At 55.5% G+C, this 16,234-nt stretch overlaps 2 protein-coding genes across 6 annotated transcripts in view; one reads left to right on the top strand and one right to left on the bottom strand.

Moving 5' to 3' along the window:
• The window catches only part of CYTH3 (cytohesin 3), a 69,246-nt gene extending 61,570 nt beyond the window's left edge, over nt 1-7,676 (top strand). For 3 of the 4 annotated variants that reach the window (XM_069569584.1, XM_069569586.1, XM_069569587.1), the window contains 6 exons: nt 87-198; nt 3,979-4,055; nt 4,138-4,209; nt 4,288-4,442; nt 4,674-4,769; nt 6,653-7,676. In XM_069569584.1, the coding sequence (XP_069425685.1) occupies nt 87-198; nt 3,979-4,055; nt 4,138-4,209; nt 4,288-4,442; nt 4,674-4,746 (489 nt within the window). In that variant the 3' untranslated portion in view covers nt 4,747-4,769; nt 6,653-7,676. Of the gene's footprint in view, nt 1-86; nt 199-3,978; nt 4,056-4,137; nt 4,210-4,287; nt 4,443-4,673 lie in introns of all 4 variants that reach the window. The other variant, XM_069569585.1, reaches the window with a different exon arrangement.
• A 197-nt stretch (nt 7,677-7,873) lies between these two features.
• USP42 (ubiquitin specific peptidase 42) overlaps nt 7,874-16,234 on the bottom strand; it is a 42,147-nt gene continuing 33,786 nt past the window's right edge. The window contains exons 15-18 of one of the 2 annotated variants that reach the window (XR_011252569.1): nt 13,410-14,876; nt 11,443-12,168; nt 9,686-9,729; nt 7,874-8,892 (exon numbers count right to left, since the gene is read on the bottom strand). Coding sequence is in view for 1 of the 2 variants with exons in the window: in XM_069569583.1 (XP_069425684.1) it covers nt 9,722-9,729; nt 11,867-12,168; nt 13,410-14,876 (1,777 nt within the window). In the remaining variant the exon portion in view is untranslated. The remainder of the gene's footprint in view (nt 8,893-9,685; nt 9,730-11,442; nt 12,169-13,409; nt 14,877-16,234) is intronic. The other variant, XM_069569583.1, reaches the window with a different exon arrangement.

Genomic DNA, 16,234 nt, shown 5'->3' with positions numbered 1-16,234 from the left:
TTAGAGGGGCCCTGGGCGCGCCCTGGGGGGCTTCGAGGGGCGGCTGGTGGCGCTCGGCCTGAGCCCCGGCCGCCCTCCCTACGCAGAACCTGTACGAGAGCATCAAGAACGAGCCGTTCAAGATCCCTGAGGACGACGGCAACGACCTGACGCACACGTTCTTCAACCCCGACCGGGAGGGCTGGCTCCTGAAGCTGGGTGAGCGGCGGCGCCGGGGGCGGGACCCCGCCGTGGCCCCTCCGCCCGCGCCGCGCCGCAGCCCCCGCGGCGCCCGGTGCGCCTCCCCGCGCGGCGGGAGGCGGCGGCTCCCCGAGGTCCCCGCACAGCGGCCCCTGGCGGCCAGGCGCGCCCGCGCGGCGTCTGCTCCGGCGGCCGCGCCGCCCCCGGGCGCCCGCCGCCTCTCTTGGTTCGGTGTGGCTGACTTTCGATGCGTGGTTTAAATGTGCCTTCTTGTTGTTTTCCTTCTGCCTGTGGCTCCCACCTTTCTGTTCTGTGATGGGCTGTCCCTGCTTGTCCTGCGTAGGAGGTACGTACCCAGCGGCTTCCTGCCCTTTGCCAGCTGCTCTCTCTTCTCCTGTCTCTCTGTCGGTTCGTGTGAAGCTCCGACTTGCTTGCCATCCATCTGGCCCTCGTGGCTTCAGACGTGCCGGGCTCACTTCATCCTCCACGCAGGGCAAGGTGCCGCGGCCGCGTCGCCCCTCCGCGGCTGGGCGAGGAGTGAGGGACCGAGGCGCGTGGAGATGCCGGGCGGAGACAAGCTCGCCCCTCCGCGTCCTTGGCCCTGAGCACATCGCCCGCCGCCCATCCCGCTAACCAGGCAGTGCGTGTTTGCACCACCTGTGCAGAGTCCAGGCGCGTGTGTTAGAACACGGGTGCTCTTGTCTGACCTCGGGAGCTAAGCAGGGCCAGGCCTGGTTAGTACTTGGATGGGAGAAGCGTGTTAAGAACCTCTTGACTATTGACAAACAAGCAGAAGAGCATTTATATATTCTGGGCCATCTTAGGGCTCCGTAGGGAGTTATCATTCTGGTGGAGGTTGAGATTCCTTCTTCTGGTGACATTAGAGCCTGTGAGATGAGCCAGATGACGCAGGCACTCTGCAGGCAGTGTGTCAGACACCAGGGCCTACAGGAATGCTGGTGGTTTGAGTCTTTAACCAAGAGGGGATGAGCGTGGGCCTGGTGACAGTGTGGCCAGTGTAAGAGTGTGTAGCGTGGGGCGGCTGTCCTGATTTGGGATATAGCTCTCACCTTTCTCTGGCTGTGCCAGGGTTCGGAAGACACTTGGATCTTTGCCTAAAAAGCCAGAAGCGTAGCAGTGGCCCTGGGTAATGCCTGAGTGACCTTCCAGACACACCTGGCTTTGAGATCCCATCCAGCCTGTGGGCCTGGGATGAGGGCACAGGGAAGGTGCCCAGAAGAACAGCAGCTGCACTTGGGCTCTTCCTGTTCTCTGTCGCCAGCAAGGGCCCCCCCGGGGTGGTGACAGCACAGGCCTGCCTGGCAGCCAGGGTGCCCCCAGTGCCCCTTGGGTGACTCTAAAGACTGAACTAGATGTCTGACACCAGGGCTCGTGTTCCAGCCTGTCATCTGGTCGAGCAGATGACCGGACCACAGCGTTGGGGCAGGGCACCGACAGGCACAGGGCCGGCTGGTGCCCAGGAGGGGCCAGGGGCCCAGGGCTTGCTGCTCACCCGTTCCCGCGGCCCCCGCTGTGTCCTCAGACCCAAGGCTGAGGGCTACAGAGCTGGTGACAGCACAGGTCGCACCTGCAGCCCGGAGCCTCAGCCCCTGGGGCTGTTCTGCTCTCAGAGCTGTTAGCGTCCCCCAAGGTGTCCAGTGCACAGCTGGCTGGTCAGTGCGCCAGACTCCTGCCTACGGTTCTGACCCCATGAAGGGTCCCTGGGTGTCGGTCCCCTAGGGACCCAGGAGGCGGGTGCTGAGGCTGTGTTAGGCTGGGCCTGGGTGCACACCTGTACTTAGTGAGGACACACAGCCCTAGGCCCCTGAACGGCCTACACACACACGCAGGCAGAGAAGCCAGAACTGTGGCCGTGTATGTGCTAAGTTAGGAACTGGAGGTCCTAGCATGACCTCGCTTGGGGGTTGGTTGTCGTAAGTTAATCTTAAAGGAGACCGTGCTTTCAGGAGGCCAGGGTGCCCCGCCAGAGCAGAGCCTGGTGATGAGCTTCATGATGGTCCTGTAAATACCGTGTAGTCACTGTGTTTTGAGAGTGAGTCAGATGTGTTAACACAAGAGTTTGGTTGGCACAGAGCTGGCGTGGAGAACAGGCTTGCGTGGTATGCACGAGAGCCCGTGTCTGCTAACAACTATGCAGGCAGCAGGCGTTTACAAAGAGAAAAGGGCTGATTCTATCCATACTAGTCAGGAGCAGCCAGGCTCCTTCCTGCAGGGGTGTGTGTGTCTGTGTGTGTGTCTGTGTGTGTGTCTGTGTGTCTCCTTGTCCTGAAGCCCAGTCACAAACACATGCTTGGGCAGAGCTGGTCCATCTCCTGCAGCAAAACCTGCTGGAGCTCAGAGACCAAGAGTGTCACCGCCGCCACCCTGTAAGGGGGCTTGGGGCTGGGCCAGGCTCAGGGGTCCACCTGACCACACACTTCTGTCTCAATGCCCACTGCCCCTGGCCCAAGAGGCTCCCCTGGTCTCAAGACCTGGACCAGGGGTTGGGTTCCTCCAGACGTGCCACTGAAGTTGGGTGTAGCAGGGCAGGAGTCTAGGTGCAGAAGAGTCTCGAGGCCTTCCAAGAGAACAGAGAGCCCTGCCCATGGTTCAAGACACACCTTGAGGGGGTGGAGGCCTTGGGGGTTGGAGGCATGAAGGGGCCTCAGGGTCTGAGGGCCCCCAAGGACAGTGGAATTTGGACAGATGCTTCTGACGGGGATGGAAAGTGAGATTAGGGGACCAGGGGAATCTGGGGACCCTCTTCACGGCATAACTGAGGCTGCCGCCCCACACACCTGCCCTGCCTGCCCAGCCAGCCTGTGGCCATCATGAGGACAGACATCTCATCAGTGACCCAAGGGTGAGGGTCCCAGTCTCTGAGGACCCCTCAGTGGCACTGAAACCACAGACGGGGCTCCCTCCCTGCAGCTGGGTGTCTGCGTGTGTCTCTTCCCCCCATATCTCCCCAAATGTCAGGCCTTGTGCCTCAATTTCTGGACAGCCTTCATGTCCCCCCATGTCCCTGTCTGGGCTCCTCAGATTCAGGGACCAGGTCCGTGACCCTCAGCCACACGGGTCTCCCCTGTCTGCACCAGGGAGCCAGGGGGCGGGGCAGCTGCTGCTTACCTCATGCTGGTGGGTCGCAGACATCTGTCACCAGGCGCACGTTCTCTCTTTCAACTTTTGTTTTTAAACGTCATGTCGGAAGCAGAGACTAGAAATAGAAATGGAAGCCAGTTGGTTTCTACTGAATATTTGAGAGTGAAAGATTTCTTTTCTGTAGTTTGAGGAGAGTGGGTGCAGATGAGCTGTGTGTGTGCATGTGTGTCCCAGATCTTGTTATGAGATTAATTCAATCTAATAATTCCCTGGGCCAAGGCCATAATCGATTTTGATGGATCCCAGGGCTGCCCCAGGTCCTCAGTAATGCGATGACGGTCCTGACGTAACGGGATTAAGTCCTGGACAGACCGGCAGCGGCGCTGACTTCATCCTGTTGTCATTTCCATGTGGGGAAATTAAGACCATTCATCACGACTAACTCTTCCAGGAAGCAGACTTGGGAAACGCTCGGGTCATCTGGGTGCCCTGCAGGCGGGCGGGGGTGCATGCGGGCCCCAGCAGCCACGGGCAGGCCAGGCCGCACACCATGGCCAGGATCTGGGGCAGAATGTGAAACGTTTTCACGAAGGACGAAGTGTAAAAGCCAGCTCGGCCCCAGTGGCATTTCTGAAAAGCACAGTAGCTCGTGTAGGGCTTGCTCTGCCCAGACTCACAGGGTCCCTCTGCTCTTAGGGGGGCGCGTGAAGACCTGGAAGCGGCGCTGGTTCATCCTCACCGACAACTGCCTCTATTACTTTGAATACACGACGGTAAGCGCAGGGCTGCGGGTCCTCCAGGTCGCGGGACCCTCGGCGGGTGCGGGGGAGGCTGGCTGAGCGCTTTGTCCCGCAGGATAAGGAGCCCCGGGGAATCATCCCGCTGGAGAACCTGAGCATCAGGGAGGTGGAGGACCCGCGGAAACCCGTAAGCTGGCTTCCCCGCCGCCCGCCCTTCCCTCCCGCTCCCCCAGCACCAGGTGACAGTCCTGTCTGTCTCCACCAGAACTGTTTCGAGCTGTACAACCCCAGCCACAAAGGGCAGGTCATCAAAGCCTGTAAGACAGAGGCGGACGGCCGGGTAGTGGAGGGCAACCACGTGGTGTACCGCATCTCGGCGCCCAGCCCGGAGGAGAAGGAGGAGTGGATGAAGTCCATCAGGTGCGCCCGGGCCCGCCGGGCGGGGCCTGTGCTGTGGGCGTGTCAGGGGCGGGGCCTGTGCGCTAGGTAGGCCGGGAGGGTCGGGCTCTCGTCTGGTCGGGGCGGGTGAGGCCCGAGCTGGGGCTGTCAGAGGGGCGGGGCTGTTGTCGAGCGCGAATGGCGCTCTTGATGGGGCCTTGTGTGTAGGACTGCCCCGCCCATCCTAACCCAGTTTTTTTTACCCTCTCCCAGAGCGAGTATCAGCAGGGATCCTTTCTATGACATGTTGGCCACGAGGAAAAGGAGGATTGCCAATAAGAAATAGAGCTTTCCTGGTCTGAGCAGCAGGTAAAAGTAAACTGAAACCCCACAGCAGAGTGACTGGGGGGCCCTCCACGACCCCCTGGACCACCCCGACGGCCTGCCCTGTCTCCTCCGGGACAGCAGCCCCTGCTGATCTCAAGAGGCCTCACGTCACCCCTTCCCGCCGCCGCCCTCCCAGCTCCGGGTACATCCTTCTCGAAGCCCCGGCCTGCAGCTGCGCCTGGTGGTCCAGCCTTGAATATCCGCGGGGCAGACTAGGGGCCACACGTGCTCCTTGGTGGCAGTGGCGGTGTTGGCCGTTCTGGAAGCCACTGTTTTGTGTCATAACAGGAAAGGAAAAGCTACCACTTTTTTATTGAGTTTTTTTCTCAGATATATAGGATTATAGCTTTTATACGCCTTTTTATATTCTGAAATTATAATGAAAGATACTTTCTAACAGTAGTATTTTTAGAATGGCAGCTATAAATTTAACTTCTGGACACACGTATATACTGTGCACTGAGAACAAGTTACATACACACATATGCAGCAACTGGGGAGTGGGGTGCCGTGCTCAAGGGGAACCCGAGGGCGCCCCCTGGTGGAGGGAGACGCCCGCGTCCTTGAAGACGCGCGCTGGGCAGGGTGGCTCCAGGGGTCCCGTCTTCTGAGTCACCCAGCTCCGTCTTCGTGGCCCCGCAGATAACTTTTACAAAGACACAAATCATTAAATTTTGGTTTGGGGTGTTTATCCTGTAACTGCTGAATCCCAGGACGGACAGTGTATGTATTGAACCACATGAAACTGCTCACATTTGACCCCTTTCTGATACCCACAAACAGCAGTGTCACGTGGTCCAACCAAACACATGGTTCAGGCCAGCTGTGACCCCTGTCTTCACTACTTAAGGCCTGTTGGCCAAACGAATGCTTATAATGATCAGATATATTAATGTAATGTGTAGACATATAAGGAACTAGAGACAATCTTCCTCCGTGTTTTGAGAGATTTGATATATTATAGGAAGGGAAAGAGCAGGCTGGGGGATGAAGGTGTATAGCACTTACGCTTTTCTGTAAATAGTTTAAAACCCCAAATATGCACTGGTGGTCGGACTGGCGAAGATCCCTGACCAGGAGGTTGCCAGGTGCCGCTGGCTGAGGGAGAGGTGCTCAAGCGTGCAGTGAGGAGCTGGGCCCATCACGCCGCAGAGATGGCCCAGGGGTGCACAGGTGGGACATTCAGGGCCGGGCCAGTGACATGCCTCTTGTTGTAAGTTTCATTTCCACCACCAGAACCCCCGCACATTATATGTAGGACCCCCTCGCCCACATGGGCTGTTTCAGTGGAGGGTCCCTTCCCTGGGGGACCTTACCCTGCCCCACTGCGAAGGCACCCACCTTGTTCAGTTTGTACACCTGAGAGGTCATCACCTCTCCTGTGCAAAGGCCAAGTTCAAGAAAGACCACCTCAGCCTATGCATAGAGAGGTAAAACAGAGAAAATGTTTCCTGGGAGTTGCCTCGATGCTGAGACGGAACGGCTGTGGGCTCTCAGCCTCGTGCAGCTTACAGTCACGCTAAACTGCATGGGGGCCACGCCCAGGACCCTCCACCAGGCATCAGACTGACTTTTTTGGTTCATTCCCAAGCATTTAGGCTTTGCTACCGTACCGATACCTCAGATTCAAACCTCTAGTTCTGAGAAAGGCAAGTCAGCATTCTTGAAATGCCTGACTGCATATATGCAACTCTGGCCCCAGTCTTCTGTGAAAAGACGCTGCCCAGACCACCCGACCAAACGCTGCTGACGACACCGGCAGCGCCCGCCCCTCGGGCCAGCCCCGCTCCTGGGCTGCCTGGGGCACCGGCTCCATCAGTATTTTGTGTGGGACAACCGATCTCTCTCTCCTTTGTTTGATCCAGGTAGAACCCTGGGGATACTGGACTTTCTGTCTTTGGGGTCTGCATCAGGGTGGGGTTGAGAGAAGTGAGCAGAAGGAAACCTCTGTGAGACATTTTCTCTGACCACTTGTGAAGGAGCCTCACCAGACGGCTGTTTGCCCAGAAAGATGCAGAAGGCCGTGGTGCTCAGGATCTGTCCCTTGCCCTAGGAGTGTTACGTGAAGTCATGGAATTGCAGGTTTTGTTGTGACAGTATTAACCTGACAGGCTTAAGGTGTCCTCCGCCCACTAAGCCCTCAGATGGCCTGGTCCAGAAGCCCTGCTGGGTCAGGGCTGTGCGGGGACAGGTCTGTGGCTGGCGGGCCTGGTTGCCTCGACCTCAGTGTGATCCTGTTCACCCCCCTGCCACCCTCCCGTCTGAATTCAACTCAGTGCTTGAATTACTTGCCTTGTCCCAACTCTGGCCAAAGAGCTTCCCTCCAGCGACAGGGCTGGAGGCAGGGAAGGTCTGCTGGGTGGGCGGCATGGCTTCCACAGCCCCACTCGGCCCCATTGACATGTGGGGTTTAAGTGGACACCCTGGGCCCATACAGGCAGGTGTCCTCAGGATCACAACATCCTTGAGCAGTTTAATGTGGTACCAAACGAAGTCCAAATAGGAGCTATTTATAGATGAAGCAGCATTTAATGCTGCATATAAAGCAATGCATATTTTTCAAGCTAAAATGCATATATCTACGTAGATGTGCTTTGCTGAGAAGTTAGGTCTGTTGTAGACCAGAAACCACACATTGTGATTTCTCGTTTTATTTTTTCTTAGAAAACATTTCTATTTACAGTAAATAGTTAATATGTAAATAATGTACATATATGTTGATTTCTGGAGTGTTTGTTATTCAATGTACATACTCCTACAACGTGCATGAAGAAATATCCTTTTATCTATTGATAATTTTGTTGTAAAGTGAATGGTAAGCCTGGAGAGTGTATGGTTGTCAAATGGCAAATACTATGTTCATTAAATAAAAACACATTGTTAAAATAAGATTGCTTACAGCTGGGTTCTTTAAAACAGGGGGAGTGTGGGTGAAGCAGCCCACGCCGGACGCTCTCACCAGTGGGGCCGAGAGCCCATGGCTGGAGCTTTAGAAGTTTTAAGCAAGTAAATGCAGAGAAAGAAGTCCATGAGAAGTGTCTGCAAGCAAATGCGGAAACAGCAGTAAAAAAATAAGACACAAAAGGTTTAATTTGCTGCCATTTATATACTATATAAATTTTACATGCTGTATATTTACAGTGGGGCAAGTGCTTTTTTAATCTTTAAAAAAACAAAGATCAAACTTTAGACATCTCTGAACAACACAAACTGTATAAACCATACAGATTATTCAGATACAAACTGTATTAAATACAGTTTTCCCCACTCCATCTCCTGATGCAGGACCAGTGAATTATAAGTGTATCACAGTTTGATAGCATATCCATATTAAAAATAAAATCACAGTATGATTTTGTCTGTAACTAGAAACTTTAAGGGACCAAGCTGACAACTCAGACTCCAATATCATAGTCAAGACAAGAGACACTGTATAAAAAAGTGTTATGTAATAAAAACATACTGTAGGCCTTACAAATAATGTTTGGATTATACATTCATAATGTAAATACTCATCATAACTGGTAAATTGATTGGAATAGTTCCACAAAGTTCAAAAACAGAACTTGTCTATAAAATACATCTTCAAATCTTGAATACAACTAAAATATGAAGCAAATTAGTTTCTAGTATCAGACATTACAGAAAACAGACTGCTCTCAAAAGTCTAGTTGAGAGCTTGTGAATCTTTAAATAAAGTCTTTAAATTAAATATACACGCTGTCAGTTTGTACTTTTAATAATTCCATGGTTTCCCGGTTGGTCTTGCACCGGATGTCTAACTTGGAGGAGCATTGCATGGAATACGAGTGATCAACCTGAGTCTGTGATTAAGCAGCATTTGAGATGTTCTAGTCCAGGGCGTTATTTTCAATGTGATTTATATACACAGTTTATAGATTTACAATGGTCAGCAGTTGTAGAAAGTGTTCATCCGTTTGGAATAAGGGTAATTAAGAAAAGGTAAAAACTAAAAAAAAACGTCCTCCATGGTAAAATCTGTACAGTATTTACTAAAGAAGCACCACGCAGATTTGAACAAAGTTATTTTCTCTATTTATAATTTAAGCTGGGTTGGGGATGGCTTCTGTTGAACACGGTGAATCTGAAAGACAAGAGGCAGCCGCGTCAGTGATCCAGAGGCAGGAAGTGGAACCCAGGGCCTGGTGAGCCCCGGCTGGGCTGTCTTCCATTCACGTCCCCCCACCCCTTCGCAGATGCCCCAGGTCTCTAGGAAAGCCCCCTGGCCTCCCTGCGGGCAGTAGCTGGGAGGCCAGTGGGGAGGGTGCCCTCTGCTGGGCACTCGGAGCCGCCGCCCTAGGAAGAAAGTCTGCGAATTCCTCAGCGGGGGCTCAGGGCTTTCCCCTTGAGAACTCGCTGCTAAGCGTTCACTGGCCGCACGGTGGTCCTCTGTAGACAGTTCACTCAAACCTCACCTTGCTGAGGAGGAGTTACACATTTGGGCAAAAGTCCCTCCCCCATCCCTACTGGCACCACTGAGCACCAGGCCTGGAGATGATGCTCGAGGCTTTGATTTGCTGTAAAAAAAGCACCCAAACCTCATTCAGATCAAGCCAAGCCCTTCTCGTCTGAAACAACTGCAGGGTGGGGAGGAGCAGGGCACCCAGAGCTCAGGACAGGGGTCTTGGGAAGGGCCCCCTCCCTCAGGCCCTCAGGTAGGGCTGTGAAGAAATGGCTTCTCCATCTTTCAAATGACTTAAGCTTCTGACCTGCCCTCGTTTTCTCCAGCGAGGGAGAGTGTGTCTAAGGCCCTGAACCTCACCCCCCTCAAGGGCTAACTCCCCACCTGCTCCCATGCAGCCCCAAGCTCCCTCCTCAGGCCCCTCAGCGGCTCCACAAACGGTCAGGACAAACATGCAGAGAGGAAAAGAGCTCACCATAACTAGTGAAGTTTTTGTTTTGAGGCCAAGTTTTCAATCACCTAGAAAGCAAAGGTTAGGAAACATTTTAATGATGTTTTGGCAAAAATTTTAGCACCTGTGCTCTGTGCGTATCACGTCATTAACTTAGAAGCAGTTCTCAAACAGGCTCGTTGCCTGAAATCAGTCCTACACGAGCTGTGCTTCCAAGGGTTTCACTGAAAACACGCTTTTACATGGTGACTGAGGGCCACGTCCTCGTGGGAACAGCCCAATCTGATCCCAGCAAACCCATCAGCATTTCAACGCTGGGTCAAAGAAATCCAGAGCTTGATGGTGCCAGAGAACAGGAGTCTGGAGGAAAGGTCAAGGCGCCAGCAGGTAAAGAGGTCCGTCCTCTGAAAGCTGACAGAGGTCAGGACAGGATGGGCGTCTGAGCGTCATCAGATGGAGGACAGGAAAGGGTCCCCCCGCCTGCAGCCCCTGGAGACCTGCATGTGGGCCACCACATGTCCACTACCGGGCTTTGCGTGCCACCTACTGTCCCCCGAGCCAGCTCTGCAGGTGAGCCACGCCTATGGTGGGCTGGTGGCCTCTGGCTGTGGTCCTCACCACAGACCTGCAGCCTGAAGGGGAAGATTCAGGCAGACACACAGAATCCTGAGGACCTGCCCGGACCACTTCACCACACGCAGTCAGAAGGGACTCATCTCATCCAGCCCCTGGCCCAAACCGTGGAAATGTTGGTGGAAATCAAGGTGGAAACGCACATTGTTGCCATCTTAACAAACACAGCAAAGGACACCTAGCTTCCCTTTCCTAATGGCCCCACGAGTCTTCTAATTTGCTCCAAGCACCCCTGGCATCCACCCCTCCCCAGACACCCCACCTATCCTGATCTCTGCTTCTCCCAAACGCCAGTGCGCTGTGTGGCCATCTGTCCCTCCTCCACCAACCATGACGTGACTGTGGGCCATGGGAGGGGGTCCTCCCCTAACCAGCATGACACCTCCCTGGGTCCAGAACACGGTAGAGAACCCATGGTCTCCGGGGCTCCCGGACAGCAGGCAGGGTCACAAGGGGGCACCTCGGGGGTCAGGGTGGGTGGGGGGTCACCAAGCTGGTCCATGGAAGGCCCAGGCTGGGCTCCACCAGCTCCGCGGGGCCACAGACCGGCTGGGCTGCAGCGCAGCTTTACTGACACATCAATTTTCATGTGAAATGCAAGTCTTCTTTGGACTCTTCCAACCATTTAAAGGAGAAGGCAATGGCAACCCACTCCAGTACTCCTGCCTGGAAAATCCCATGGACGGAGGAGCCTGGTGGGCTGCAGTCCATGGGGTCTCGAAGAGTCGGACACGACTGAGCGGCTTCACTTTCACTTTCATGCATTGGAGAAGGAAATGGCAACCCACTCCAGTGTTCTTGCCTGGAGAATCCCAGGGACGGGGGAGCCTGGTGGGCTTTCTTCTATGGGGTGGCACAGAGTCAGACACGACTGAAGCGACTTAGCAGCAGCGGCAACCATTTAAAAACGTCCAATCCTTCCCAACCGGCGGGCCACGTGAAGGTGGCGTCCCGCCCTCGGCCCGGCCCCCTGCAAGGCTCAGCACTCCTTCTAGGGTCGAAGGTCAGGGGAACAGCTAAGAAAGCCAGAAGGGCTGCGTACAGGGCGGTCAGAGCAGGAGAGGCTAGGAAGTTACAAGTGGGCCAAGCCCTGCAGGGCAGACAAGAATCCCAGAGCCCGGCAGCGTGCAGTCGCCCGGGACCCCCACCTGCAGCCGTAGCCCGAGACCCGGGCCAGAGGCGTGACGCCTGCGCACCGGTCACCAGACAGACTTCCAGGGCCTCCTCACAACAGGCAGGGGTTCAGGACCCGGGAGAGAAAGGAGGTACCACAACAATATTTCTGTCAAACATGGCGTCTGAACAGGTCTGTCCCCAGTCAGACGCCCAGAGCCACACGCAGCACAGGCTCCCGGCTCTGCCTCGCTCAGCTTTCCCACCAGCCTCGAGGCGCCGCGCGAGGCCTCGCGGGAGCCGGGTGAGGACGCGGGGCGGGGCTCAGCGAGACTGACAGCTGCTCCGCCCCGTGAGGCTCCTTCCTCGAGCGACCGCCTCCTCCCGAGGGAAGGGCGCCTATGGCCGCCACTCCCAGCGCGCCCCCTCCGCGGCCGCTCGCCCCGCGCGCCCCCTTACCCTGGCCGCACTCGGACAGCCGACACCTGACCTCCCGGCTCTCCATCCTGAAGTGTTTGGTTTTCTCACAGAAAGGTGCCGCGCCCTCCAGCGGCAGGCCGTCTGCGAGGGGGAAGGCGCCCTCGGCTCTCCGGAAATGGTCCAAAGTCTCACAGCTGGCTGCCTTGGGCAAGCGCGGTTCTGAATCTCGCCCAAAGTCCTCTGATTTCCTCGAGTGTCTCTTCTTTTTCTTCTTCTTCTTCTTGTGTCTGTGGAGGTCAGCGTCAGAGTGCGCTACGGAAAGGTCTGAATCCTGCTGATGCCTGCGGAAGACAAAGCCAGGACTAGGGCCACTAGGAAAGCAAACCGCCCCAAGGAGAACTGGTCCTCTCTCTGACTCACACCCACTTCTGCGGACACTCAGCACGCGCACACACAAGTGAGGCTCTCCTAATGAAACATGCGGTTTTCACTGTAATAATTAAGTCCAGGGTCATAAACTCACCAGTTTCAACCTGTCCCCACCGCAGCCTTCAACTTTGGGGAGAAGAGCTCTGGCCAAAGCACCAGAGGAAGGAAGGACTCCACCACCTTTTCCTGAAACTAGTTAGTGGCTAAAGGAAAAAGTATCTTTGCCGGGTGTGTCAGGCACACAGAAGGAAGGAGGTTTGATGTCCTTTTCCTTCAAGTAACCACTCTTCACCTGTGGCTTCTGGTAGGTAACCTCTTCCCAGGGTTTCGCTCTTAAGAGACACCAGTGTATAGTAACTGTGTGCTCAGTCCTCTCCTCACGGAGAAGTTATTTTCCAGAAAGCTGCTGACCAATTTAGCTTTTAAAAAATACAAGAACTTCCCAATGAGATTTCAAACTGAGAAGTGGAGAAATGGAAACTCAGTTTGAAATCTCACTGGACAATTTGTTGGAGAGTATCAACAGACATAGAATTGTAACTACATCTGTGAATAAATAGGTTAACAGTCAATCCTAAAGAAAATCAACCCTGAATATTCATTGGAAAGACTGATACTAAAGCTGTAGCTCCAGTACTTTGGCCACCTGATATGAGGAGCAGACTCATTGATAAAGACCCTGATGCTGGGAAAGACTGAGGGCAGGAGAAGGGGACAACAGAGGATGAGATGGCTGGATGGCATCACTGACTCGATGGACATGGGCCTGAGCAAACTCTGGGAGATGGTGAAGGACAGGGAAGCCTGGAGTGCTGCAGTCCATGGGGTCACAGAGTTGGACGCGAATGAGCAACTAACCACCACCACCACCCTGAAGGTGGACAGTCCCAGGCTTCACCTCCTGAATGCCGCATGTGTACTCAGAGTTACAAAGCGCCAACTAAACACAGCCACGTCTTGAAAGACCGGGTTTTTGGGTGTTTTATAAAACCACATAACAAGATACCGCTTAAAACAGAGCTAAGGGTTTAGGAATCGATAAAAACAGGGCAGTCCCCAACCCCCCCGAGATGAAAGCTACGCATGACAGAGCCCTCACCCATCCGCAGGCTGGGTGTGGAGGGCGCACCCCCCACACGCAGCCACCCCTCACCTGGAGTCTCGGTCCCGGTGTTTGTCTTTGGATTTCTTTTTCTTCTTCGACTTTTTGTGCTTCTTCACTTTGGGCTCCTCTACAGGGTCCTTCTGTAAGCTTCTCCAGGCTTTCTTTTCTATGTGACTCTCATTCTCGAGACTATCGTATCTCCGTTTCCGTGACTTAACGTCGTGTTCGTGAAACCGCGTGGCCAGGTCGCAGCTGCCATCTTCAGCCCCGAAGCCGAGCCTGTCGTGGGCGTATTTGGCGGCGGGGTGTGGAGGGGGCGCGTGGGCCATGCCCGCCCGGGGGCTGCTGAAGCGGTGCCGGTCCCTCTCTTTGGCCGCCAGCTCATAGCCCTTGCGGCCTCTGTAGTGGTCCTTGTAGGGCCGGCCGCCGTAGGGCCCGGCCCTCTCGTACTCTCGCTCAGCGTGGAAGGGCCGCCAGTCCCGGGGCTCCCGGCCGGGGTACAGGGGGGACCTGTCGTGGTGGTACCGGCAGCGCTCCCAGCGCAGCCTGTCTGGGTAGTACTTCTCCCGGGCCCAGGCGTGCTCGCCCTCGGCGTGGTGGTAGCGGCCCCACTCCTGGTCGGGGGCGCCCCTGCTCCGGGAGTGGTGGTGGCCGGACCTGGCCAGGGAGCTGGGGCAGGGGGGCTGTGGGGCCAGGGCGCAGGGCTCCAGCCGGGGCCGCTCAGGCCGCGGCCGCTCATGCTCCCGGTGGGGCCGCTTCCGCCGATGCTGCACCTCGGTCCTGCTCCGGCTCTCCCGTGCACGCTCGCCACTGGATGAGCGGTCCCTTCGGCTACGGTAATGTCCTCGGTCAACCTTTCTGAGGCTGCTGACCTTCTCCTGGACCGGACACGGCTCTGGGGCCTTGTGCCCGGCCTTACTGTCTTCCCCTCTCTCACTGCTGCTGCGCTCGGGGGGCCCCTCAGGATGGTTTTCTGTGATCATGTCTAGCTGCGGAGAGGGCACCTCGTCTGTGGACACCCCCGTGCTCTTAGTGGGACCCTCCGCCTCTGAGCCTCTGTCCCGACTGCTGTGACCCAAGGGCTCGGGCTCACGGTCGCCCTCGGAAGGCACAGAGGGAACCGGGCTCAGCCTCCCTGTGGCTTCTGCAGCCACCGGGTCCGGGGGCCGCTCTGGTAACGTCCCTCCCACGTCTGGGGACGGTTTGCTCTGATCATCTGTTAAATTCCCAGGGTCACAGGGTGCTGGAAGCTGATCGTCCCCGAGGGCATCCTTGTCGGGGTTACAAAAGGTGCTGACACTCGACACAGCCTCCTCGGGTTCTGCCGAAACATGTTCAGAGACTTCTTCTTTGGTAGGTTTGATGCTGGGGTCCGAGGGCGGCGAAGCCTTCTTGAGTTTGCTGCTGGGATTCGAGACAGGCTCCAGGTTGTCCCAGCCATCGCCGGGAGGGGAGCGGCTGGCCTCCAGCTCCGCCTCCAGATGCTCCAGAGGCCTCTCCTCCGAGCCAGGTGTCCTGCAGCCCCGCAGAGACAGAGAAGGACAGGGGTCATTTACTCTCTGGGTTTTTGTCAATGGGCTACAGGGACGGACAAACACTTCATTCATTTACTGAATATTTTATGGCTTTACTGTATCTGGCTGAAACCTAAAACTGGGCTTATCATTTTTGGAAACTTCAAGTTTTCTCATTGTACATAAATGTAAAACTTTCTATCAAGCCTACTTAATTTTTCAGTAATAACTCTGCAATTCTAAGTGCCTCTGGTTTTCAGATATTTTTCTAATTCTTCTCAGTAACTAAGTCCAGACCATCAAAAAAGTCAAATAATGACAGGGCGCTTACTTTTTCTCTGGATCCCTTTTCTCCGAATTTTCCTGGAGCCTCAGAGACAGAGTAGTTACCTCCCAACAGAGCCAAGAGCTCCCTGAATTACCAACAAACTGTGAGGGACCACTGCTGCAGTAAGCGAATTCTGCCATGCTTTTGACGGACTCCTCAAGTTAAGGAAAGCTGCCAGAAAACAAGAAAAACCCTAAAGCGGGCCCCCTTTTTGGTCTGGGAGAGAGAAGACACACGAGGTCGCTATAGAGGCTCAAGGTCGCACGTGCAGCTGGAGTGAGCATGCCTGGAGTGTGACCGTCACAGGTCACCTGTCATGCTGCTCACGCACGTTCCACCTGAAGACAAGCTGAGCCAGACAAGGGGAGAGACGAGGACAGCCATGGTGCCAGGGACTGAGTGCTCAGGCTGCCCCCTCTGTAGGCTCAACTGGGAACATTCCTGACTGGGGTTCTTGCTGAGGGCACATCCCCCTCAAAGGCCCTTCTGACACAGAGTGCATGGGGGTTGTCCCTGTGATGGGGGAGACCAGCGCACCAGTAGGGAGGGGCTGAGGCAGGCAGTTCTGCAGAACAAGCCAGGCACCCACGGCCCGAGGTCCATGTGGAGAAAACCTCAGCTCTGTTACTGGCCCCTTCACAGACACCCCCAGGTGTCCAGCTAAAGACAGTCACACCTTGGCCGAGAGCTGTCCTCCAGGAGGCCATCACGGCGTTGACGTGAGGTGACGTGACCTGACCTCTTCGAGGTGCTGGCTCCCGGGCTGTCCACCTGGTGACCGTGGCTGCCACCTCACGGCCCTGCCTTTACTCCCATCACGTTATGTACGCTGAGGTCAGGACACTGACGTGTGTTTTTAAGCATGGAGACACACCACACTGACCATTAATTTAATCTCAGAGCTCTAAAGAGAGCATAACAAAGCCTTTGCTCCTGGACAGAGCAAGACTCCCAGCCCAGCCCCTCTGTACACCCTCGGGTGCCTGTTGGGGGCGATGAGTGGGACGTGCTGGCTGGTCAGACATGTACTG

Source organism: Ovis canadensis, chromosome 24, assembly GCF_042477335.2.
Source record: "Ovis canadensis isolate MfBH-ARS-UI-01 breed Bighorn chromosome 24, ARS-UI_OviCan_v2, whole genome shotgun sequence".
Taxonomy (NCBI): domain Eukaryota; kingdom Metazoa; phylum Chordata; class Mammalia; order Artiodactyla; family Bovidae; genus Ovis; species Ovis canadensis.
This window is presented reverse-complemented; position numbering and strand designations above follow the sequence as displayed.